The sequence below is a fragment of the Hyla sarda genome, chromosome 4 (genome assembly GCF_029499605.1).
Source record: "Hyla sarda isolate aHylSar1 chromosome 4, aHylSar1.hap1, whole genome shotgun sequence".
NCBI lineage: Eukaryota > Metazoa > Chordata > Amphibia > Anura > Hylidae > Hyla > Hyla sarda.
Genome location: NC_079192.1, coordinates 183,674,369 through 183,702,036, shown reverse-complemented (window position 1 = coordinate 183,702,036; position 27,668 = coordinate 183,674,369). Strand labels below are relative to the sequence as shown.

At 40.7% G+C, this 27,668-nt stretch overlaps 1 protein-coding gene across 2 annotated transcripts in view; it reads left to right on the top strand.

The window, feature by feature from the left end:
* Positions 1-25,344, top strand: part of ADM2 (adrenomedullin 2) — a 60,583-nt gene extending 35,239 nt beyond the window's left edge. Inside the window, exons 2-4 of one of the 2 annotated variants that reach the window (XM_056569311.1) lie at positions 1,060-1,160; positions 1,881-2,029; positions 24,925-25,344. In XM_056569311.1, the coding sequence (XP_056425286.1) occupies positions 1,917-2,029; positions 24,925-25,201 (390 nt within the window). In that variant the 5' untranslated portion in view covers positions 1,060-1,160; positions 1,881-1,916 and the 3' untranslated portion in view covers positions 25,202-25,344. The remainder of the gene's footprint in view (positions 1-1,059; positions 1,161-1,880; positions 2,030-24,924) is intronic. The other variant, XM_056569312.1, reaches the window with a different exon arrangement.
* Positions 25,345-27,668: the final 2,324 nt, after the last annotated feature.

Here is a 27,668-nt window from a genome sequence, read left to right as displayed (position 1 = left end):
TGAATGCATTTTAATTATATGATAACTGATAAAATACTGTGATCCCAGCATTTATTCAGTGTCAAATGAGAAAAATGATAACAAGCCCTCAATCTTACCATTTTTGTTAACAGCTGGTAATAATTCCTTAGAAAACTCTTAGGCAATCACATTAGCACAATGGCTCCAATATATAACAGATATGCCAGAGTGACTTGGGGTCTGTCAGGTAAGTCGAATTTTGAAGACTTTACTAATCTTGCCTTTAAAATCCAACCTTTGGATAAAGAAGATGGAACTAGAGACTTTGAGTCCGCCGAGAACAAACTTTGAGTCCGCCGTAGTGCTTACAATACTGTAGAATAGAAAAAACTGTATTTTATTTTTTTGTGGTAGGCTTTACTGTACCCTTTTATACACCATAGAACTCCCTTATAGAAAAAGGGAAAGATTGTCCAGCACTCGGGATGCAGTTAAAAGTAGCTTCTCTTTATTTGGAAATCTTCAGACAATGGTCACAACAGAGTGGCTGACGCGTTTCGCACTTTTGTGCTTAATCGCAGTGGTCTACGATTAATCACGAAAGTGCGAAACTCGTCAGGCGCTTTACTCTGTTGTGACCATTGTCTGAAGGTTTCCAAATAAAGAAAAGCTACTTTTAACTGCATCCCGAGTGCTGGACAATCTTTCCCTTTTTCTATACCAGTACCTGGCCGAAGGCGGGACCGGCACGTCCATGTACAGGTGGTGCAGCCACTCCGAGAGGTGGTGAACGGTGTATGAATCTACTCAAATAGAACTCCCTTGTGACGGGTGCAAATCTGTTTAATAGTTTTGCATGAAGTCTCTGCACATGGATTATGTGTTCTGCTACATTTCTGGTAATATATGTGATGTACGTTTTACTGTTACTATAAAGTACAAACTTACAGAAAAGATAATGAATATTTGTTCTGTTGATTTTTGCATAGCCCAGTCATACATCTAGACTCAAATAAGCATTACAGTAATCTTTAGTCTATTATGTTAGCAGTAAAAGCTCTGTAGAAATGGTTAAGCTGTACAACCTTCCCATTCCAGGACATAGACCCGCCCCCAATATTCAGGGATTTGTACCTGTCCACTCTACTATAAGACACATTACAGGAGAGCCGGCAGAAGGACAAACTTCACTGAAACAGGTTAGAAATACAAGTCAAGACATTTGGCAGATCTTCTACTTCTAAAATTAGTTGTAAATTATCCCTAAACTACAAAGGAATTAACTACAGATTTGAATCCTGATGGCACAAATACTATAGACTTCTGGATTAACTGTATCAGTGGACCTATAAACTTACATAGAGAAATGCATGCTTAGACACTTTAGTCTGGAGTTAAGGTCATGCGTCAGTGTTTCCCAACCAGGGTGCCTCCAGGTGTTGCAAAACTACAACTCCCAGCATGCCTGGACAGCCGAAGGCTGTCCAGGCATGTTGGGAGTTGTAGTTTTGAAACATCTGGAGGCACCATGGTTGGGAAACACTGTCATAAATCTATAGATACACTGAAAACTTCAAAGCTGTCTCCTGTCATTGATGATTTACACTAAGGTTTCTCTTTTGCCAGGCTGATTCATTCATAGTTTACCTGTTATCGTATATTATTATATCGCATTTTATTCGTATTATTAGACTTTTATGTTGTGACAGGTCATGGATACAATAACTAACAGCAGTAGAGAGTTATGAATAGACAGTAAAGGAGAAAACGGGTCTTTATGAATGGAGTTCTATGAGTTCTAATATTTGGCTTTCTATATTCTTTTTAGATTTTGATTTTTTTGTAATCCTTACATATGTGGGAATTGTGTGTATGACTATTTTACGTTTATTTTACATATTATCTTCTCTTTCACACAGAGCACTTGTGACCGGCAGAGAGCATTGGTCCTTGCCATGAGGTCCTGGATGGCTGTGGCTCTGAGTTTTATAAGCCTTTTGTGTGTGCAGCAGTTGCAAGGTTGTTTCGCTCTGCCCTCCCCCCAGCTGCCACAGTTACCCGCTCCCAGGTAAATAGAAAAGTATGACATAAAATGGCACACAAAGACTTGTGACGTAATACAACACACCCACTTTTCTTTCTTCACACACCCAAAATTCTTCTTTGATATGTTACCACTACCTATAGGAATGTTAATTATTATTATATTGTATTTTACTGTTTTACTACTGTTTTACTTTTAGAGTAAATTTGGTTACTTTGGTCCACATTGCAAAGTATATTTAATGGAACGTAGTGAATAGCAGAACTTTGTAGAACAGCTGGAGAGCTTGCTATAGAAAATGAAGGTGCACATTGTAATGAAACTGCAGAGCAGCCATCAATTCTCTTTAGATAAAAATGTTTTATCTATGTGCAGTGTTCATGTGTGCCATACCGCAAAGGTAAACCTCAAGGTCAGGATGGAAAATGGTTGTTATACACAGAAATTCCCAGGGCAGAGTTTGCATTCTAACCCATGGAGCCGGTCTAATCTAAAGAGATCAGTGCTATTAAAGGAGTAGTCCAGTGGTGACCCAGTGGTGAACAACTTATCCCCTATCCTAAGGATAGGGGATAAGTTTGAGATTGCGGGGGGTTCGGCCGCTGGGGCCCCCTGCGATCTCCTGTACGGAGCCCCGACAGCCCGCGGGAAGGGGGCGTGTCGACCTCCGCACGAAGCGGCGGCCGACACGCCCCCTCAATACAACTCTATGGCAGAGCCGAAGCGCTGCCTTCAGCAATCTCCGGCTCTGCCATAGAGATGTATTGAGGGGGCGTGTCAGCCACCACTTCGTGCGGAGGTCGACACCCGCTATCTGGCCGGAGAGCCGGGGCCCCCAGCGGTTGGACCCCCCGCGATCTCAAACTTATCCCCTATCCTTAGGATAGGGGATAAGTTTTTCACCACTGGACTACCCCTTTAAAGATGTATGATAGAGGTGCCTAGGAGCTTAAAGGGGTACTCCAGTGGAAAAAAAATCTTTTTTTTTTAAATCAACTGGTGCTAGAAAGCTAAACAGATCTTAATCCTTCCAGTACTTTTTAGCAGCTGTATGCTACAGAGGAAAATCTTTTCTTTTTGAATTTCTTTTTTTGTCTTGTCCACAGTGCTCTCTGCTGACACCTGATGCCCGTATCGAGAACTGTACAGAGCAGGAGAAAATCCCTATGCTGCTCTGGACAGTTCCTAACATGGACAGAGGTGTCAGCAGTGAGCACTGTGGACAAGACAAAAAAGAAATTCAAAAATAAAATTATTTCCTCTGTAGCATACAGCTGCTAAAAAGTACTGGAAGGGTAAAGATTTTTTAATAGAAGTCATTTACAAATCTCTTTAACTTTCTGGCACCAGTCGATTTAAAAATAAAAATAAAAAATGTTTTCCACCGTAGTACCCCTTTAAGGTTACACACACTGCTAAATTCCTACATGGTTGAAAATATAGGACTTCTACAATTACTTTTATAGAGGACATTCTAGATTTCCGATTCAAATTAGAGGATATAATCACATGTTTATTGGCTGCTGTATGCAGCAGATCCACATTTCTCTATGGCTGCTGTAGGCAGCGGATCCACATTTCTCTATAAATTAGGGTATGTTCACACTACAGATTATGAACGGAATCTCCGCTGGCAGAATTCGGAGCGGAGATTCCATTCTGGCGGCCGCCACTGCAATACTTCGGCGGTAGGACTGCGTGGCACTGCGCTGTCACCATTGATGGCTATGCAGTGATTGCGGACTTCCGCGCAAAGAATGAACATGTTCTTTCTTTGCGTGGAACAATTTCAGCGGCAGAATTGTCTGCCGCTGAAATTCCGCAGTGTGAACGGGTCTTGTGGAAACCCATTCACACTGATGTTTATGTTCACAGCACGTAATTCCGTTCGCGGAATTCCGCTCACGGAATTCTGTGGGAATTACATATTGTGAACATACCCTAATATGGTACAGAAAGCTAATGTTGAAAATGTAGTTTAATGTAATATACTATTATTTACAAACTAAAAACATCAAGTCGTATACTGTCCATATGTTCCTGGACTATATATACCATATGTGTATAATGTATGTCACAATTTATGGGGCTTTAATATTGATAGACGTTCCCTAGCATAGGTGGTCAATATTAGAATAGTGGGCGTATGACTTACAGCAACTTTCCCAATCAGTTGTGTAAAGAGATGCAGCACCCTTATTATGAGGCATATACAGTGGTCCCTCAAGTTACAATATTAATTGGTTCCAGGACGACCATTGTATGTTGAAACCATTGTATGTTGAGACCAGAACTCTATGGAAACCTGGTAATTGGTTCTAAAGGCACCAAAATGTCATCCAAAAATAGGAAAAAGTGAGGATTAAAGAAAAATAAGTAGATAACTAATATAGATAAAGCAAATCCTTACATATAAAAGTAAGAAAGATCTGCTGGGAGCTGTAAATCACTGTCAGTGTTTCCCAACCAGGGTGCCTCCAGCTGTTGCAAAACTACAACTCCCAGCATGCCAGGACAGCCAATGGCTGTCCGGGCATGCTGGGAGTTGTAGTTTTGCAACAGCTGGAGGCACCCCAGTTGGGAAACATTGGTTTATGTAGAGGACAGAAGCTTCTTCAGGGTCCTATACAGTACACACAGTGTCCCAAAATGAAGCCGCCCTTACTTGGTGTCCAAAGGAGCAGCTAACCCTGGCACAGGTAAAGAGTAGTACAGAACTTGTAATACCTCCCTGTACTGTAGGGGGCGCTACCAGACACCAGTCAGTGTATTCACTTCAGTAATACAGGTAAAGAGTAGTACAGAACTTGTAGATCCTCCCTCTACTGTAGGGGGCGCTACCAGACACCAGTCAGTGTATTCACTTCAGTAATACAGGTAAAGAGTAGTACAGAACATGTAATACCTCCCTGTACTGTAGGGGGCGCTACCAGACACCAGTCAGTGCATACACTTCAGTAATACAGGTGATTTACTAGTAAAATGCCTAATTCTGATTGGTCAGTTCCTCCAGTTGTGACACATTTTACAGATCTGGACTGTCTGTAGTATTGTATGTTGAGTCTGGTTTCAAGTTACAATGGTCCGGAAAAGACCATTGTATGTTGAAACTATTGTATGTTGAGGCCATTGTAAGTTGAGGGATCACTGTACTGTAGTCTCATTCGCTTGAATAGGACTAAGCTATGGTAAGCTTCAGTGCCTGGTACAAAATGTATGCCACTGTTTGGTCCCTACAATAAGCTGATAACTTAGGGTGGCAGTGGTTTGACCATTACCAAACTGACATTAATGGCCTATCCGCCATCAATATTAAAGTCCTGGAAACCCCCCTGTATACATATTGCAAAGGCCTGTACATTAGGAGCTGTATATTCCATTCATTCATTACAGCTTGGGAAATAGATACAGGCAAAGTATACTGTAAAAGAAGGCTTGGGTATGAAACAACACATAATACATAACCTTTAGATAATCACAATTTAGTATAAAGAGAATAATGGAATGGAAAAATGAAAAACTTGGGAGTAAGGATAATATATATATATATATATATATATATATATATATATATATATATGAATAAGTAAAAAATTGTCCCCTCTTAGGGATTGTATCATGATGCAGCAGAAAGGATTTAATGGATTTCATCATTGCCTCCACCCATTCCATCTCTCATATTCTGCAATTTTAACTCCGTCTACAAGATATATTTGGCAGGTAAAACTTGACACGTACATTATCCACGTAACATTGACACACCCCCTCCTCCACTCTTTCTTGAATGCTAGCCATCCTCAGAGTCTGATGCAACACAGATGCAATGTTAAATCTTCTTTTTAACAACGTGAAAGTCCTCGCCACAAAACACATGACACGCTGATGCAGCGTGAGCGTGCCATCACTTCAAGCGTTCCTACTCATTCTGTAATATGATAACATAAGGACAGGGGAGGGAGGATGTAAATTCCATTCACAAACTTGTTGAATGAGATGAACAGGTAAATGACGAAATATTATAAGCTGAATATTATAAGCTTGGTCATTTCGAAAAACTTTTGACATGTTGCCATCATTACTGGCTACAGTGGGCATATTATTGGCTACAGTGGGCATTGTTACTGGACAAGGGGATTTTTACTGACTACAGGGGGAAAACTTACTGGCTAGAAGAGATATCATTGCTGAATACAAGGGGCATTATCACCGAGTATTATTAGTGACTACAGGGAGCATATTACTGGGGAAGGGGACATTTTATTGGCTACAGGGGGATTATTACTTGATACATTGTTATGGGGGGATCTGATCTGGAAAGGAACTGATGATAGAGACTTTTAACAGTGCCTATGGCGGCAGTCTGAACCTGGCTTTATTTTGTCATCATTTATATGTGATCATTCCTGGGGGTACTTGAGTGGAACATCTGATTACTTAGGGATACTTGGCTTGAAAAGGTTGAGAAAAACTCAAAATCATACTTACCTTCCGTGCCTAACTCAAAGAAATCCAAGAGATATGTTCAGTGGCAGCTATAGACATTGTGAGACCTTAGGCAATACTCGAGCATGAGACCCTCATTGATACTAAGGCTTTGTTCAAATGGTTGAATGTCCGCACAAAAAACTTTTGTGCAGACATTGCACCCACAGCAGAGCGCCGGCAAAGCATGCTGGCACTCGGACCCCTCGGAAATGCGGCATCTCATAGACGGCAATGCATTTCCATAGGAACTCCAGAGAAAGAATAGACATGACTATTCTTTCTGCAGAAGCCAGAATCTGAATGTTTGCGGCGTGGAAATTCTGCCATGTGAACAGTGCAGCAGAATCCTATTGAAATCAATGGGACTCTGCTGCTGCGGAATGTCCATATGAAATTCTTCTGTGGAATTCTGCACGGAAATTCCATCGTGTATACATATCATGTATTTTAGATTGGAATTTTCTGACGAACATTCCACCCGGAATATTCTTCACTGTAAATGTGTTAACGGGAAACCCATTCACCTGCATTTTACCTTCAGGCAGCGGAATTTCCGCCCGAAATTCAGAAGTGGATTTCCACTCGGAAATTCTGTCGTTTAAACCTGGCCTTAGGCTCTGCACTTTTCCCATAGTGCCCCAAATAATGCCTCCCTTGGTACTTTGCAAAGTATGAGAGAGAAGGTCAATTTATTATGGAAATGGTTGGGGGATTGGGTGGTAGTGGTAGGTAGGTGTGGTAGTGGGGTGTGATGAGGGCAGATGTTGTTCCCCTAGGGGCAGATGGCATTAACCCCTTGTATTCATGACCCCAGGGGGTGGTTTAGCCTAAAACAACCCAAAGGTATACCGCTGGATCCGGCGCACAGGGGGCAATAAAGACTTCAATGCCAAGTTATGGACAACGGTCGCTTTACAGAGGGTAGACAGTTGGTAAAGTCTATACAGTTTAGCCAGGGCCCAAGGAGGTGACCAGTGATGCAGAGACCTTAAGGGCTTGCTTGGACTTGTAGTAGGACTGGAAAATTGAATGCAGACCACACTGGCTTGACAGATGACAGGGACTGACTTGACTTGACTCATAAAGCTCTGACTTTAGCTTACTTGACTTGATGGTGGCTGCAGGATTGGAGTGAGGTCTCCATCACTCTGGACACACACACTAGGCACGACTGCACTGGAGCTCAGCTTAGCAGAAGAGAAGAGCTCAAAAAAAGAGAGAAGCCAGCTCCACCCAGGGCTTATATGGGGAGACGAGCAGGGAGCCCCTTGGTCGCTCTTGGGATCACCTGGTCACTGGTACCTCCTGGGTAACAATCACATGACATATCACATGGTATAACTCTTAAAACAACATTAAATTGTATAACACTTTACATGGTAAAACATATTTACAATGGGGAAACAAGTGCAGGGGGCCTTGGGGACACTGAAGGAGGCTGCCCGACAGGACAGCAGGAGTACGGGGTAACACCTCCCACACTGGGCTACCACATCCCTCACATTAGGTAGATACCTCCAGAACCTAGCTAATGCTCCCTTTTAGGTAGATGCCCACAATAGGAAGGTTATTCTCCCTCCATATTAGGTAGAAGCCTCCAGTAGGTAGGTAGGTAATCACCAATTAGGTAGATGTTGCCATCTAGTTGTATCTAGATTATGTACTCTCAGTAGGTATGAATATAAGTATTGTACCCCCAGTAGTTAGGTAGGTAGGTAATTCTCTACACCCCAATAGGTCCCCTCGGCAGAAAATAATAAAAAAAAAACCATACACCTTCCCTTCACTCCCCCACTCAGGCCAGAGCCCCTTCTGGGCTCCTGGTGTGCCACAGGACTTCTTTGTAAGCAACTTACAGTGTAAGCGCTGCACTGCAGTGTTAAAGTACATGAGCAGGGATTCTTTTTCCCTTCTCCTGTACAATACCAAGTGGCAATGGGTACAATGTACACATTGCCACTCATTTTCCTTACTTAGGTGGTCAAGTTAGGCTAAGTTTCTACTTGTTTTTATTTGTGAAAACGCCAAGAAAAACGCCAATTCTGCCGCATGGCAAAAAACGCTGCGGCCAGATGTTAGCTGTAAATCAATGAGAAATCACTAAATTCTTATTTCACTTGGCGTTTTTCACTTTGGCGTTTTTTTAAATCCTTTTGGCATTTTTTCACTCTTTTTTTGGCGTTTTTCAGATCCTCGGTAATCGCAGCATGTTGAGCCACTGGCAATTTTTTTGTCAAAATCGTGGCGTTTTTCTCCCATAGAAGTCTATGGGAGTGAAAAAACGCCAAGAAAAATCATATGTGGGTTTTAAAACTGGCGTTTTTGCAGGCGGTTTTCATTCTTTTTTGGACTTTAGCGATCCAAAAAAGTGATGGAGATACCTTTTTATAATAAAATTTCGTAGGGTACCATTAAAAAAAAAAAAAAAAAAAAAAAGATACAGTAGTGAAGGAAAAAATTGCGTATGTGTGTTTTTCACTTTTTTCTTTATTTTTTACATTGTTTTAGGAAGTACTACTACTCCAAGCACGGAACACACTGTTCCATGATGTGAGTAGTAGTACCTGTACTAATTGACAGATCGCCGTTGCGATCCTCCTGTATGATGTATAGATGTGGCTGCTCTTCTATGGTCCCCTGCACTGACGTATATATACACATATTCATATTTCCCGCAGAGATTTGATATTGGCCAGATGGTTCCAGCCAATCACAGCTCTCTGTCGGAAATATGAATTGGTGTATATATACGGCCGTGCAGGGGACCATAGAAGAGCGGCCGCATCTATACATTATACAGGAGGATCACTGCAGGTGTCAGTAGTGACATCCGCTGTGATCTTTCCTTAACTGCAGGTACTACTACTCCCAACATGGAGCACACTCTACTTCATACTGGGAGCTGTAGTACCTGCATTAATAGACAGATCGCAGTGGGTGTCAGAAGTTACACTCAGTGTGATCTGTCTATTAGTGCAATTACTACAGCTCTCAGCATGGAGCAGGTAAGAACAGATCACAGCGGGTATCACTACTGACACCTGCTGTGATGGTCCTGTCTATAGCAGAGATGCAGAGCGGCTGTATACAGCACTCGCATCTCTGCTCTGTACTCTGGCGACTCACTCATTCATATTTCCCTCAGAGCTGTGATTGACTGCAACCATCCGGCCAATCACCACTCTGGGCAGAAAATATGAATGATGTTCTATTCACATCACTGGCCGGAGTATAGTGCAGAGATGTGAGCGCTGTATAGAGCCGCTCGCATCTCTGCTATATTATGGACGACCGCATCGGGTGTCAGGACTGACACACGTGGGCGATATGTCTATAGTACTACTACTCCCATCATGGAACAGTGTATTCCATGCTGGGAGTAGTAGTACTACCCTAAAAAAGAGATAAAAATGAAACATGCACACTTAATTAAAAAATAATAAAAATGTTGTTATAAAATATATACATTTCGTTTAATACATTTTTTTCCATCACTGCTGCATCTTTTTTTTTTTTTTTTGGTACCCAACAAATTTTGGGTCCCAATAAAACTGCCAAGGTGCAATTACCAAACAAATTAAAAAATGCAAGAAAAAACACCAGAAAAAAGCGCCAGACGCAGGATCGCGGTGCCGCGTGCTATTAACCCTTTAGATGCGGCGTTCAAAGTTGAATGCCGCATCTAAAATTAAAGTAAACTGCTCCCGGCTAGCTCAGTGGGCTGTTCGGGATCGCCACGGTGAAATTGCGGCATCCCGAACAGATCTAGGACAGCAGGAGGGTCCCCTACCTTCATCCTCGTTGTCCGATTGCCGAATGACTGCTCAGTGCCTGAGATCCAGGCATGAGCAGTCAAGCGGCACAATCATCGATCAACGGTTTCCTATGAGAAACCATTGATCAATGTAAAAGATCAGTGTATGCAGTGTTATAGGTCCCTATGGGAGCTATAACACTGGTAAAAAAAAAAGTGAATAAAGATCATTTAACCCCTTCCCAAATAAAAGTTTGAATCACCCCCCTTTTCCCATTTAAAAAAAAAACTGTGTAAATAAAAATAAACATATTTGATATCGCCGCATGTGGAAATGTCCGAATTATAAAAATATATTGTTAATTAAACCGCACGGTTAATGGCGTGCGCGCAAACAAATTCTAAAGTCCAAAATAGTGTACTTTTGGTCACTTTTTATATCATGAAAAAATGAATAAAAAGTGATCAAAAAGTCCGATCAATACAGAAATGGTACCGCTAAAAACTTCAGATCACGGCGTAAAAAATGATCCCTCATACCGTCCCGTACGCAGAAAATAAAAAAGTGATAGGGGTCAGAAGATGACAATTTTAAATGTATAACTTTTCCTGCATGTAGTTATGATTTTTTCCAGAAGTACGACAAAATCAAACCTATATAAGTAGGGTACTATTTTACCTGTATGGACCTACAAAATAAAGATAAGATGTCATTTTTACCGAAAAATTTACTGCGTACAAACGGAAGCCTCCAAAAGTTATAAAATGGCATTTTTTTCTTCAATTTTGTCGCACAAGGACTTTTTTTTTTTCCATTCTGCCATAGATTTTTGGCTAAAATGACTGATGTCATTACAAAGTAGAATTGGTGGCACAAAAAATAAGCCATCATATGGATTTTTAAGTACAAAATTGAAAGGGTTATGATTTTTAAAAGGTAAGGAGGAAAAAACAAAAGTGCAAAAACAGAAAAACCCTCCGCCGCCAAGGGATTAAATCATTAAACTGTGTTCTTATTCCATTAAATACCTACTAAAATACTTTTTAAACTAACAACTTTACACCTTTCTTAGATTCAACTATGTATAGCTTTCTTTTGCTGCACTGGAAAGTAACAGTGACCCCTGGCAGACTTGTAATTCCGATTTAATTATTTTATATCATTTGAAGTGTATATCCACTTCTACAAAGCAAGCAAAGCAATGGGAATGGAGAATCCTCACCTAAAATCTTTCATTTTCAACTGTAATACCAGTGGAGAGTCATTTGAAGGGTATCTTTAGCAGCTGACAATTTTCTAGTACAGTGATACCAAACTAGCAATCTGGAACCTAACAATTATTCTCCATTACTTCTACATTTGGAAAATGTGAATCAGCTGTATTATAGCATATGGAAAGACATGCTTTGTTGCTGAATGATAATTTAAAGAGGTATTCTGCCTCTAGACAACCTATCCCCTTTCCTGCTGCAAGAACCCCCCGCGATCTCCAGCCAGCACCACGCCATTCTGAACACAGAAACTTTTAGCGTCTGTCTTCGTGACATCACACCACGCCTCCTCCATTTATGTCTATGGGAGGAGTGTGACAGCTGGTACACAGACATCACGCTTCCTCCCATCGACATGAATGGAGTGGGCGTGACGCCTTTGGTTGCCCGTCATCCAGCATGGAACGGAGTTCACTCTGTGCACTGGATGACTAGGATGCCGAGCCAGAGATCGCGGGGGGGGGGGGGGGGCTGGGGTCCCAGCGGCCGCACCCCATGACCAGATATCTTATGCCCTTTCCTTGGGATAGGGGATAAGATGTTTAGGGGCGGAGTACCCCTTTAAAGGTACCCGCTGAAGCTAGAGACATTATCTAAGACTACGCTGTCACTTCTTAAACACTTTAGGTCTAGTGGCTGGGACCTCCACCAATTGCTAAAATAGAGGCTTTGGTATTCAGTGGAGTGACAAGGCTCTTTCTCCATTTTTCCCTCCATTACACCACTGCTATCCAAGCACTCTGTAGGTGCTGAATTTCAACATGTCCAATCCTTTGTTTGGCCTTCTTTAAGGAAATAGCTGATGGCCTTTTTAATGTAATCCCTGTGTAAACAAAAAAAAAATGAAAAACCCTAATGTTTGATCACAAATCACACACACAAAAAAGGTCATCTTAACCTGCAAATGTGTACTCTATAAACTTTTGTGGGAAGTATTTACTGTCCCCTTGTAAACCAATTCTTTGCATTTTTATATATTTCCATGAATATTCAGAGATCCCATCATTGAGTTTTTAGCACCTTATTTCCCGTTATTAATAGCGATAGTTATATTTGTGCCCTTTCAGTTACATTTTGCTAAATCCTTCTCACCTTATTTACATAAACAGATAATGAAGTGCAAACACTGATCTTCATATCTCACCCATATCTCACCCTGGTGTTGTCCCAGCAATAAATGATTCGGAAGGTCCCGCTTACTAAAGTCCAGGCATTCTGGTTATCAATGTGAGGAATTAACTTGCTTGAAGAATTTGCAAAGCAATCTCCTCATTAGGTAAATTATTTTACAGATCCGGAACTAGAGTAGTTTATTATTTTATGGAATATGGGTGAATGAACAATACTCCATTTCCCGCTGCGTATTGCAAAAATGTTGCTTCCTGTAGCAGTTCACCACTGCAAATCAGTTACCTTTCACCTCTCCTACAGGGATATCCACAAGTTTCACCACAATTACACTTTCTCAGTATATAATTCATCATAATCACTATACCTCATTCATGTGGTTTATGGCCTGGAAACTTGTTGTATCTGATCATTTTCAGCATAGTAGGAGAAATGTATCAGTAGTGTTTTAGATGCATTTATGTATCAAGTTTCAGCTATATGCTGCGGGTGTATGTTGGGATACTTCCAGATAGGTATTCAAATGCTTACTATGGCGTTTTATTGGGCATGCACGGAAGATTCAATAGACCAAACGTAGTCTACCTGCAACTATATTTTGTCTGTTTTATGCTGGACACAAAAACATGGCGCAAAATGTGAGAAACCATTCAGATCTATCTACCAGGGTCAATGACCTTAATAAGAATATAACAATATTTCTAAGACTATGTTGACACTTGCATTGTGGTTTCCATTCATTTTGGAAACCATGGTGCTTTACCTGATCCATCCATCATGGAAACCACCATTTTTGATGGATCTGACTGACTTACCGTATTTTTCGCTGTATAAGACGCACTTTTTCTTTCCCAAAACTGGGGGGGGGGGGGGGGGGGACTAAGTTGGTGCATCTTATACGGGCGAATACACACCTATCGCGGCGGTCCCTGCGGCCATCAACCGCCGAGACCCGTGGCTAATACAGGACATCACCGATCACGGTGATGCCCTGTAATAACCCTTCAGACACGGCGATCAAAGCTTACCGCCGTGTCTGAAGCGAAAGTGACACTAACCCGGCTGCTCAGTAGGGCTGTTCGGGACCATCGCGGTGAAATCGCGGCGTCCCGAACAGCTTACAGGACACCGGGAGGGACCTTACCTGCCTCCTCGGTGTCTGCTCCGTGCCGGGATCCCCTGCATGGCCGGCGCACTCCTTCGACGTCATCACATCATCTTGCACGCCGTCCCGTCATCCAATAGGAGCGGCGTGCGTAGCGACGTGATGATGGCGACAGAGAGCGTGGATCCCGGGGAAAAAGACGTCCGGAGCGTCGGGGACACCTCGGGGACGCGGCAACAGCGATGGAGCGACATCCAGGGCAGCGGTGACAAGCGGTGACAGGTCCGGAGCGGCAGGGACACGTGAGTATTACCTCCTATACCAATGGCTGTCCGGGCATGCCGGGAGTTGTAGTTTTGCAACATCTGGAGGTCCGCAGGTTGAAGATCACTGTTGGGTTCAGAATCTTTTTTTTCTAGATTTTGTACTAGATTTTTTCTAGATTTTTAGTCTTATAGGGCGAAAAATACGGAATATTGCGGTCTCTTAGGTTTTCTTGTTTTGAATGTTATTATTTGAAAAGAACATCTCTCCATGCCTCTGGCGCAGATTTAAGCAGAGCAACTCATGTGCAGATGATACAGAAAAAGATATATTTTGAAGAATTTAGCTCAACTGTCTTTAGAATTTGAATGCAGCCATGGTTGGGGTTTATAAGACCCACTAGAATGTATGGTCAGTACTAGATAATGATGCATTCTATGTATGTATCTATTTATTTATTTATTTATTTATCTATCTTTCATAATCACCTTTGTATTTAATGACCATATATATGTGTAATATGTAAATTTTAGGCACACACCGTCTTTAGAGCCTTATGTTTAGCCCTTTTTTGGTTCCTCCGGTGAAAACCTTTTTTTTTTTTTTTTTTTTTTTTTTTAAATCAACTGGTGCCAGAAAGTTAAACAGATTTGTAAATTACTTCTATTAAAAAATCTTACTCCTTCCTGTACTTATTAGCTGCTGAATACTACAGTGGAAATTCTTTTCCGTTTGAAACACAGAGCTCTCTGCTGACATCATGAGCAACGTGCTCTCTACTGACATCTCTGTCCATTTTAGGAACTGTTAGGAGTAAAAGGAAATCCCCATAGCAAACATATGCTGTTTTGGACAGTTCCTAAAATGGACAGAGATGTCAGCAGAGAGCACTGTGCTCATGATGTCAGCAGAGAGCTCTGTGTTTCAAACGGAAAAGAATTTCCACTGTAGTATTCAGCAGCTAATAAGTACAGGAAGGATTAAGATTTTTTAATAGAAGTAATTTACAAATCTGTTTAACTTTCTGGCACCAGTTGATTTAAAAACAAGTTTTTCACCGGAGTACCCCTTTAACAACTTCATGTCCCCGATGTCAAAGTTGCTGTGATAAGGGGAAAATAGCAAAATTTTGTCTCGGCAAGCTAAAATCAGTTTGTATGAAAGTATGGATTGGTGGGGGTCCAGGTGCTGAGCTCTCCACCGATCACTGTATTGAAGGAGTAGAAGCATTTGCCTAAGTGCTGTGCATTGTCATTTCTGAGAAGAGTTGAGCATGCGGCATATGAAAGTCTATTGCAGCTTAATGTTTCAAGCATCATGGCTCCACTACGTGAATTCAATCTGTTAGGCTATGTTCACACAGGAGAATGTCCGTGTGGGAAATCTGCTGGCAGAACATGCTGGTGCTAGGACATCTCGGAAATAGGCCGTCTCATAGACAACAATACATTTCCGTGTGAGTCCGCAGAAAGAATAGACATATCTGTTCTTTCTTCGGACACTGGAATTTAAAATTCCGCGCCAAATATTTCTGGCTTGGAAATTCTGCTATGTGATCAGCGCAGCAGAAACCAATTGCAATCAATGGGACTCTGCTGTCGCTGCATCCATGAGGAATTCCAAAGCCGAAATCCCAAGGAAATTCCATCGTGTGAACATAACCTTAGGCTGTCAGTCAACTTCTATACCATAGTACAACACGCTGCAATTGTGGCATAGAATTTTACTGTATTAATTAATAAAAATCATCCCATGATAATGTATTCATGGTTTAAAATCAAATTCTATTTATTTCTGGACACACGCACGTATATGAAAATATTTACACATAGAAACAGCAGTATCTTTTGTGCATAAGGCTGATACATGGAATATGTACTTATGTACTCTTCTGTACACAGACATGAATCACTACCCCAGAACAAGGAGTACGTGTGAAACTGCAGGCAGTCATCTTTCCCTCTCCCCTCCTCCACATCTCTTCATTTTTTCCCTTTTTTTTCCTTTCCCTTTCTTTGATTCCATCTCTCTTAATAATGTATTTAGATTTTCTTGATTAAATCAGCATTTTATCTCTGCTTTATTATTAAGGTTGGTAATAAAATAGTTAGAGTTTGTTCATACTTGCCTGTAAGGATACACATCAAATACAGATGCACAATGGTTTTTTTTCTTTTTTTTTAGTTCGGTATTGTTTATTTTTGTTCAATACTTTGTTATAGGTTATCTGTTTTTGATCCATACTTCATCCATATGTTTTTTGGCCAAAAATGTAAACATTTTGCCCTTTTTGTAATATTGTTAACTTATGGATATAAAAAAATTGAATAAACATGTACACTTTTATATGTACTGTATATGTTTACACAGATTGTATACGCTGCAGATTTTACGCTGCAGATTTGGTGATGCTAAATTAAAGATAAAATCTGCAGCATAAGATCTGCAGTATGAAATTTGTAGCATAGATAGAATAACTTAAATTTAACCCACTCATGTCTGTTGACTAAAAACCGTACAGATCTATTGGAGCATGATTTATATAAAATAAAAAAAAGTTCTTATCCTCCCTAGAAATGTGAATAATATTAATAATTGGCAGTTTTTTGTGTAATCATATTCAAGTATGGATCCATAATGATTTGTTCAATTATTTTCTACATAATTTTTTTCTAAATTGCATCTTTTTTTGTTCGCTTTCTTATTATTATTATTATTATAATTATTATTATTTATTTAAAGAATTAAAGGGATAGTCCAGTTTAGAACTATTTTAACCCACCATCCCCAGATTTGCATCAAATAAAACAACAACCTGCTCCCACAGTGCCCCAGTAGAGCCACTCCAGTCCTCTAGTGCCGTCTTTTTCCTGCTTGCCGGTGGTCAACGCGTCACATTGCTGATCAGCTAATCACCAGCCTCAACAATGTTCCACCTTGGCCAGCGATAGGATGACCGGCCTTGTGATGTATTGAGCCCCAACACCAGGAAGAAGACCAGGAAGTACAGGGTCCTTTACATGTGAATATACTCAGGGGGAGGGGGGGGGGGGGGGGGTAAAGCCGTGCAAAGGACAGGGGAACAGTTAGCCAGAGCAACCAATCAGATTGCTTCTTTTCTTTTTTTAAAAGCCTCTGAAAAGTTTTGATAAATCTCCTCTATTATGCACAATACCACATAGGACAGGATGACACATGACACCCTAAATTGTACGATATTACTTCTAGCAGTCATCTCCTATAATTAAAGAGAAAAATAGAAGCAATCCATAGCATAACACACCGGAGGAAGGGTAAGAATGATCAAAGATCAAATGCCGCTTACCCCGGTAAATGTGTACCGTCATACACAACAATGATGTGCACGTATTGCGGGATAAATATCTGTCCCGTCTGCAGCCTCCAGCCTCTGAACAATGGAGTAATTGAACAGGCTTCAATAGACCAACAGCAGGATTACAATGGCGCTGACCGGACCAAACGACACAGCCGGAATGGTGAAAGGAAAATGTTATTTACCAAGATGCAATGCGTTTCACTACGCATGCCCTGCTTGCCCTCAGTGCACAGAGTCCTGCTTGTCCTCAGTGCACACAGTCCTGCTTGTCCTCACTGCACAGAGTCCCGCTTGTCCTCAGTGCATCGGGCCCTGCTTGTCCTCAGTGCACAGAACCCTGCTTGTTCTCAGTGCGCAGAGCCCTGCTTGTCCTCAGTGCACAGAGCCCGGCTTGTCCTCACTGCACAGAACCTGGCTTGTCCTCACTGCACAGAACCCGGCTTGTCCTCACTGCACACAGCCCTACTTGTCCTCAGTGTACAGAGCCCTGCTTGTCCTCAGTGCACAGAGCCCTGCTTGTCCTCAGTGCACAGAGCCCGGCTTGTCCTCACTGCACAGAGCCCAGCTTGTCCTCACAGCACAGAGCCCCGCTTTTCCTCAGTGCACAGAGCCCCGTTTTGTCCTCAGTGTACAGAGCCCTGCTTGTCCTCAGTGTACAGAGCCCTGATTGTCCTCACTGCACAGAACCCCGCTTGTCCTCACTGCACACAGCCCTACTTGTCCTCAGTGTACAGAGCCCTGCTTGTCCTCAGTGCACAGAGCCCTGCTTGTCCTCAGTGCACACAGTCCTGCTTGTCCTCAGTGCACAGAACCCTGCTTGTTCTCAGTGCACAGAGCCCTGCTTGTCCTCAGTGTACAGAGCCCTGCTTGTCCTCAGTGTACAGAGCCCTGCTTGTCCTCACTGCACAGAGCCCTGCTTGTCTTCACTGCACAGAGCCAGGCTTGTCCCCACTGCACAGAGCCCTGCTTGTCCTCAGTGTACAGAGCCTTGCTTGTCCTCAGTGTACAGAGCCCTGCTTGTCCTCAGTGTACAGAGCCCTGCTTGTCCTCACTGCACAGAACCCCGCTTGTCCTCAGTGTACAGAGCCCTGCTTGTCCTCAGTGTACAGAGCCCTGCTTGTCCTCAGTGTACAGAGCCCGGCTTGTCCTCACTGCACAGAGCCCCGCTTGTCCTCAGTGCACAGAGCCCTGCTTGTCCTCAGTGTACAGAGCCCTGCTTGTCCTCAGTGTACAGAGCCCTGCTTGTCCTCACTGCACAGAACTCCGCTTGTCCTCAGTGTACAGAGCCCTGCTTGTCCTCAGGTACAGAGCCCTGCTTGTCCTTAGTGTACAGAGCCCTGCTTGTTCTCAGTGTACAGAGCCCTGCTTGTCCTCAGTGTACAGAGCCCTGCTTGTCCTCAGTGTACAGAGCCCTGCTTGTCCTTAGTGTACAGAGCCCTGCTTGTCCTGACCACACTTCCTGTTATTTTATCTCTGCAATGGCTTCCTGTGTGTCTCTGTGTATAGACAAAATACAGGACAAGAGAGCATTTTTTCACCCAGAAATATACACAATTTAACCAATGTCAGTTACCAATGTACAGATAATATTAATATCTACATAATAATATTTTTTTTTTGCAAATAACAACATAAATTTAATAAAAAGAACAGATGGTTATCCCTAGGTGGTTATCTTTTACCACAAATTGGGATAGTCATTGAAACATTTACCCTCCCCAGTCACTGTGTATCAATATTTTCTACGCTTCAGTTGTCAATATTTTTTTTTTTACCTTTTTTAAAGCAAACTGAGGGAGCAAAAACACACAAAAGAGTAAAAAAAAAAAAACAGAACAAACTATACAGTCCCGATATAGCTTGGGCTCCTTTTGGTGTACAGCTGTAACCCAGAAAATTCTTTAGAAATAAAATGTAAAAAATGCAAGGGTGTAATACAGCATCTTAATCTGATATAGAAGAAACCAACCTGTCCTTTATTGAACTTGGTTCTGAGTGACTGATCATAACATAATTTATAATAAACATAAAAGAGTGGTTTACTATTGTAAACCCTAAAAAATAAATAAATAAATATTTCTTATTCATTTTTATTAAGTAAAACATCACTGCTTGTGCCTCTAGGATAGGGAGTAGCAGATTTCTAAAATGGCAAGCGTATGAGTGTATGGTAGGAGTTTGCATTTGATAAAATCCCTGTGGTGGAGGATTTGGCTGTAGGAGTGTGAACGTGTAGACTTGCACTCACTCTCATGTACTGAAGACTGTAACAGACCTCAGTTAGAAAAAAAGAGAAATGCTGTCTATACACAAGCATAGTGTTTTACTGTGCACACACTACCTGTCTGTCTTAGCTATGTCTCAGCTATTTCAGTCTATGTTCATACACAGTGTATTGATGGAGGAACACACCCTATCCTCACTAAAGCCCTGAATTCACTGAACACAGCTTTTCTAAACACTGGGAACAAAACATTCTACTGGTGTGCTATTGGCACAAAACTAAATCATTTCATATTTCATCACACAGCATTAAAAATAAATGGATAATATGCACACAACACTGCATATGCACTGGCACTGTGGCAATGGTAGAAAATAATTAGTAACTATTCCTCTTCTTCCTCCTGCAGAAACAAAATGTCACCAACCCACACCTAAATGGTAAACAGATACTTTAGCAGACAGATAAATACCATATATGCTATCCTTTTCATGTCTTTAAGTGTATTTATACTATTTGGTTTCTTCTGGATCACTGACATTAATGGTTGGTTGGACATATTGGAAAGGTATGAATATATCTGGCCATGGCTTGCCTCAAAATCACCATGAAGCTAGGGTGTAGCACTCTAGGGCGTCATATGAATGTTACCACCAGGAAAGATTATTTCTATTCCAGAAATTAACACAAAAGGTAACAATATACAGACTTCTTCACTTGTGGTGGCCAAGTCAGACACAATAATATGTTTAGCTTCAGTCTTTGGTGGTCTAGTGGCACAATGTCTGCCATTCATCTACTTCGGCCCACCAGCAGTGCTTTGGAGCTGTAAGAATACTAGGCTACAACATCTGTGTTCCCCAACCTACTAGGGTGTACGTACCACAGAGGCAGAAAATTCAGCTGCTATAAGTCTTTTTAAGAAAGGGGGCTAAGCGCTAGTTGGTCTCGTTTGCCCCTTTCCATTTTATCACTTGTTTCTTTCTAGAGAAACTGCATTGTTAGAAAAGAAGTGGTCAGGGATTTGGCTCAAGATCCATGTAAAAGGCTTGAGGGTAAAACAAATACCAGTTTTCTTTAACTTGCAATATTAATCCTTGCTATAGGGCTTTCATGTACACCACTGTGTAAGTTTGCAGTGATTCGTCCATCAGAGGACGATCTTTTTCAGTTCTCTATGTAGCTTCTATCTCTGCTAAGAAACATTGCAGAAAAGAAATGTTTCTTGCACTCTTAAAGTGTTCCTGTCATCAACAAAAACTTTTTATATAATGTAGATAATACCTATATATATGTGTGTGTGTGTGTGTGTGTGTGTGTGTGTGTAACATACATTGGTTAAAAAATGTGTATATTTTGGTCCCTGCAGCTATTGCCTGTGTCTCTATGAGGAGTCCAAATACAGGAAGTGTGGGTGGACAAGCAGGGCTCTGTGCACTAAGAAAAAGCAGGACAGTGTGCACTCAGGCTCTATAACATGCCCCTGGCTCATACATTAGGATGATTGACAAGCCAGGAGCCTGCACTGAGCCCTGTTTGTCCTGCCCTCACCTCCTGTTTTTGGACTCATTATAGAGACACACAGACAATAGCTGCATGGACATCATTTTTTCACCCCAAAATATACACAATTTTTAAACAATGTATATTACAAATATACATATAATGGTATTATCTACATTATAGAAAAAGTTTTTGTTGATGACTGGTACACTTTAAAGCAGTCATGATTGTCTAATTCTGGACAACCCCATTTAAGGTGACCATATATGTTAGATAAATGTTAGCTGGACCTGCTGTGTATGGCAGGATCAGTAAAATGTGTCAGTCTAATGTGTATCGGGGTCTACCAACTTTGCCCTGACCTCTGGTGTCAGCGGAAAGAAGAATCGGCATATTAGATTCCATTTCGAGGCAAACTGTTGTCAGGGGTTTAATATGAGAGGAAAGCTGTTAAATAAATGGATCAAAGTGGGTACTTTGAGGTTACTCATAGATGAAAGATAGCCGTTGACCAACCTATCAGAAATACATTGATAATATACTGTTTATGAGGGCAACTATGTTTAGAATTTTTTGCAAGGCAAATAAACTGTAAAGTGTTTACATAAGAACCTATACATCAGATGCAATGCAAAGATAATAAAGTTGTAATCCAAAGATTGTTTCATTTTCCCTAATTATTGGCTACTTTAATTTTATCCTTATTAAGTGGATAAATAATAATCTTAATCGATGCACAATATGCATAATATCATTCAGTTAATAGTACACAACTGCATTCTAACAGTTATACGGGAGTAGAAGGGTTTTCTGTTCCTCTTGTGGTTTATAAAAGTGCAGTGCCCCATGGCATACGCTAAAGCAAAGTAGAAGCAATCGGCAAATATTTCTTCACATCACTTTCCATAACAACTTCAGCTTCAGCCTTTCCTATTTGCTTTCAACCTTCACCAACTCCTGTTGTGATTGGTCAGTACAGGAAGGACACAATGTCTTGGCTGTCAGATTATGGAAACATAGCACAGTATGGAAGTATTTTAACCCTGTGACTTAACTCTCTAAGCAAAAAATGGCAAATGTGGTCTTAGCCTGTATGTAGTGCTGTTTTTTGTTGGTTTTTTTGTTGAATAAAATCTGTGTTCACTACATCACTTGTCTGGTTAAAGGGTCACTGGCAAGGATTAGTACGGCGTTTAGATTGTTGGCAGTATGGTAGGCCATCTATGGACAGCTTACGATATATATATATATATATATATATATATATATATATATAGTTTTTAATATAACGTTTATTACATACAATATTTTTCATATTATGGAAATGTAAATATAACACAATTTGGCTCACCTGTGGTAATACCAGAATTCTCAGAATTTCTACAGTCCTTGTGTAGAGTTGTGTAGATTAGAAAAGAATCCTCCTCTGACTGTTAGGTATGCTGAGAGTTGAACCTCCACAATGATTGTAGCTTAAATGTCTTAGACACAAAGGGTGTCCTTTTAGCATTACAGAACTCTCTGCAGGACATTATCTACTAGGGATTTATACTAGGAGTACAATCAGTAGATCCTTTATTCATGTATTCTACACAGTAATAATTTGATTGGTAACTTTAAGTGTTAATATAAACTAAATGTTTACCCTGTGGAGCACAAAATAATTTTCACGTACATCATGGATGATCAGCTTCGTGTTGCTGACTGCCTAATGACACAGCTGGACATTGGACCCACAGTCATGCATGAATAAATGTCCTGATGTACTCTCAAAGTCACAAACATGTTCACACTCAGTTATGTTCCAAAACAAGTTTATGCACCTCTAAGTATATTCCTGTTAATGATAAAGAAGTACAAATCATTTCCCAATATCTCTGATACCAAATATTTATGTGGATAACCTGAGGTTTCGAAATAATGTGGGGTATAGGCAGAAAAGGGTTGTAAAGTAGTTGTAAAGTTTTTTCTTTATTCTTATAATGTGCTGTAGTAAAAACTGCTGCCAGTGCACACATTGGCCCTTATTTACTAAGAGTGTTGTGTAGGTTTCTTTGTGGGTTTTAATTCCCTACAATTTATTTTCCACGGTATTTACTAAGGTTTCCCTACATTTTCCACTTTCCCTACACTTTGCTTTTTTTTTTTACACATGCTCTGATCTGTAGGGTTTTCTCCGCTCAAATTCCCCATATTTTATGTGGAATTCTTAGTAAATATGTTGGGTTTTTGTGGAAATGTCGGGAACACGCCCCTTTTCTGAGACCATGCCCCCTTTTCCAGGTGACCATGCCCCCTTTTCAGGTTTTCTTAGCAAAATGGAGAGTTAGTCAGGGTTTTTCAAGTCTGGCGCAAAATCTGGCGCACAATCTGGCGCAGACAGAATTTCTGGTGCAATGCAACAGAATCTGGCGCACAACCTGACAAAACATGTCGGGTTTGCAATAGTAAATGAGGGCCATTGTTTCAAAACAAAATGGGTGTAAACACAATGGGGTTTATTTACTAACGTGATCCCGACTCTTTTTTGTCGGGTTTTGCGCCCAAATTGTGCCGCACGTCCCTTGCGACATAATTTGTGACCAAAAAAACAACAAAACCCTCCATTTTCCAAGAAAAACCCAAAAAGGGGGCTTGGCCATGGGATGAAGTGGGCGTGGTCCCGATAAAAGGGGCGTGGTCCGACAGTTTTGAAAAATCCCAACATATTTACTAAGGTTTCCACAGAAAAAGTGGTGTATTTGAGCTGAGGAAAACCCGACAGATCAGAACAGTTGTAAAAAAAAGCAAAATGTAGGGAAAAGTGCAAAATGTAGGGAAACCTTGGGAAAATACCTGTGGGAAATCAAAACCCACAAAGAAACCTACACTCCACTCTTAGTAAATAAACCCCAATGGCTACTAAGCTAAAACCGACCAGTTTTTATCTGGTTGTCTGCGACATGTCTGCGCCAGTCTGTGCCAGAGTGCGCTAGGAAAATCCGACAAACCCGACATTGCACTGTGAAAAGCCAAAAGGGGGCGAGGTCTGTCACAAAGGGGGCGTGGCTGGAAATTTACACCTAGAAAAAACTGGTCAGAAACTTTTCCTGACTTTTCCCCATAGTAAATACAGAGGAATTCTTCAAGTCTGAAACATTTCCCTCTAGTAAAAACCCGACACACTTAGTAAATGACGCCCAATGTGTACAAGAAACAATGGGCCTCATTTACTAAGAGTGTCGGGTTTTTACTAGTGGGAAATGTTGTTTCAGACTTGCAGGATTCCTCTCTATTTACCATGGAGAAAAGTTGGGAAAATGTTTCTAGGTGGAAATTTCCAGCCATTTATCCACAGGATTTTCTGTGAATGCAATAGTTAATAGGTCAGGTTGTGAAACCATGCCCCTTTTGTGCCAACCACGCGCCCTTTGTGACAGACCACGCCCCTTTTTGGCTTTTCACAGTGCAATGTCGGGTTTGTCGGATTTTCCTGGCGCACACTGGCGCAGACATGTCGTAGACACTCTGCGCCGAAATAAAAAAAACAAATACTGGTCAGTTTTAGCTTGGTAAATGAGGGCCAATGTGTGCACTGACTCACTGACAGTTGTTTTCCATAGATAATATAACATATATATATATAGATATATCCATAATATAACACATTATTAGATTGTTCAAAACAGATGCTTTTTATCACAGCAGTTTTTTGTATTGATTTTACATTCTGCAAGCCTAGACTTAAATCTAATATGCATATATCACTGCAGTGCCATATAGACAAACTATAAATAATAGTTTTATAAATAAAGTTATTTACTCATTTATATGCAGCATTAATAATAGTTTTCAATGTTTCTTGCAGAATATCTACCAATGAGGAAGAAGGTTCAAAAGCGCTGACCACAATAAACCAGCCTTTGTTATCCACACCAATAAAGGACTTAATAACGCATCTTCGATCCCTGCGGAGGAAACGAAGACGTGCTCGACGATTGCATCAACCCCGTTTAATGCGCGTTGGTTGCTCTCTGGGAACGTGCCAAGTGCAGAATCTGAATCATCGACTGTGGCAGCTGATGGGACAAATAGGGAAAGAGGACTCGCCAATCCAGTTGAGCAATCCTCATAGCTATGGTTGATTTTTGTAGGACACAAGTCCACAAAAGTATCCCTCCCCAAATACATTGAATATTAGTTTACCAAACAGTGTCACTTCTGCTGCTTAGTAAATAGATTGCTTTTGACTCATAGTGTGTGTGAGTCATTTATACTGCGATCTCAGCATTACACACGTATGTCACATAGTGGTTGTGCGAGAATTCATAGCCTACAACCAGTCAAAGACTTTCCATAGTGAACAAGCTCGGATGCTATACTGAGCAAGTTGAAGCATATTTGTCATCATAAGGAAGTTATATATCTACTGCAGAAACTGCATAATCTGTGTAGAAATAAAAAAAATTCTAATATATAGGATGTCAGTCATAATCATATATATCTTACAGACATCTACTTAGGTCGTTGATAATATATTTTTATAAAAACCTGCAGACTTGCACATAGCACAAATGCTTGTAAATTGCTGGTCAGATTACTCTTAAAGAGCCGGCGCCGGGAGCTCGAGACATCATAGCCCAGCCCTCTAATGACATCACACCCCGCCCCCTCAATGCAAGTCTATGGGAGGGGGCATGACGGCTGTCATGCCCCCTCCAATAGACTTGCATTGAGGGTGGCGGGGTGTGATGTCATGAGGGGGTGGGGCTATGACGTCACGAGCTCCCGGCGCCAGCTCCAGCGTTCGGAACAGTTTGATCCAAACGCTGAGCAGCGGAGTACCCTTTAATGATTGGCAACCACAACATTTATTTATGTATTCTATTTAAGTTATTTTTCTTAAAATGTCTACTGTAAACAGGTTGAAATACTTTGGTATACCTCTCAGGACAGCATTATTAGTATTCATTTTTTCATGTTATAGAAGCCAATGGAAATAAACCAAAGGGAGATACAGAATGGCCTCTGTGTCACAGAGCTTCACTTTCTTGACTCTAGCAAATCCTTTCTCTTGTGTGACACTTTCTATGGTTGATCACAGTCCACCCATATAAATCATTAACAGTCATTTCCATACACTCTACTAGAGAGAAGGAAGCGCTGCTAGTTTAATTTTAAGGTGGTGTAAGCATCAGTAATATGATGTAACAGTCAATGATGGCTAAAGTCTATGTTGGGTAACCTCAAGATCATGAATGAGACAAACATTTTAGCAGGCTAAGAATATTGATAAAAAGTTTGCAGGTGTGAGAAACCTCTTTTAAAAGGCCCAAAAACTGCATTATGGGAACAAATTGTAGCAGAACAATGTTATTACGTTTTCTCCTATTTAGTTGAGAAATATTTATTAAAAACTATACATCAAATCTCCTTATTTCCAAGGCTACAACAATGTGATACACTTTAACCAACTTTTTGCACTTCAGAAAGAGAGGACATGTCGTAGCTGCTGAGCAACACGCATTTTATTTTATTTTTTAGCTATAAACGTGACTTCATTTTATATGTTTTATTTAACATGTTGGTTGAATTGATAGCAGATTAGACTTGGCTTAGCTAAGTGGGTAGAAAAGGGTTTGTATATGACCCACATTTTGTATAAATGGTAAATCCTGATTCTTTACTGAAACGTTTTAGATTGTCCAGCAAGGGACATTTGTTACGATATAAAAGCCTATTAACATAGAAATAGATACTTAGTTGGAAAAAGGAACAGAGTTCTGAATGTCCATATTTTACTTGTACACATATTGTATGACATATTAGTCTTTTTATAGAGAAGAATGTTGTTGTTAAATGCTTAGCACACTAATAATTTTATATTTATTATTTGTGTATTTATTATTCTTGCTGTTATAAATATTTAATATTTTTCCTTTAATGTATTTCTTATATCTAATAATAAATGCATTATGACCTTAAGGAGATTTTGAGGTAATTTTTTTTAAACAAAACTTTCTTTATTCTATTCTTAGACTAAGGAGAGTTTGCCATGAAATCTGTATTTTATTGGTATAAAAGCCTTGAGACAGTAAAGTTGTTGAAGTAAAGCCAAGCGGTATAGAGAAGTCAGGAGGTTCCCCTGCAACTAAATAGAAAAAACATACAATTAATAATTGTAATACCATACAATAAGATTATATCACACTAGACAGCTCTAATCTAAATTTCCATTTTTAACCAAATATTTCTCTATAAGAACCTGTAAAGTGTCACCCAAGATTTTTATTTTTCCTACCAGGGCCTAGCATCTTCAAGCTATGATACTGTGATAAAGACTGTATAATGGTTTAAAGGCCCCAAGTGATACATTGGCTCAGTGAGTATAGATGTCGCGAATTGTTCGCCGGTGAACGGTTCCCTGCGAACATAGCTTGTTCACGTTCGCCGCGCCGTTAGAACATATGCGATGTTCGATCCGCCCCCTATTCGTCATCATTGCAGTAAACTTTGACCCTGTGTGTCACAGTCAGCAGACACATTACAGCCAATCAGCAGCAGACCCTCCCTTCCAGACCCTCCCACCTCCTGCACAGACTCCATTTTAGC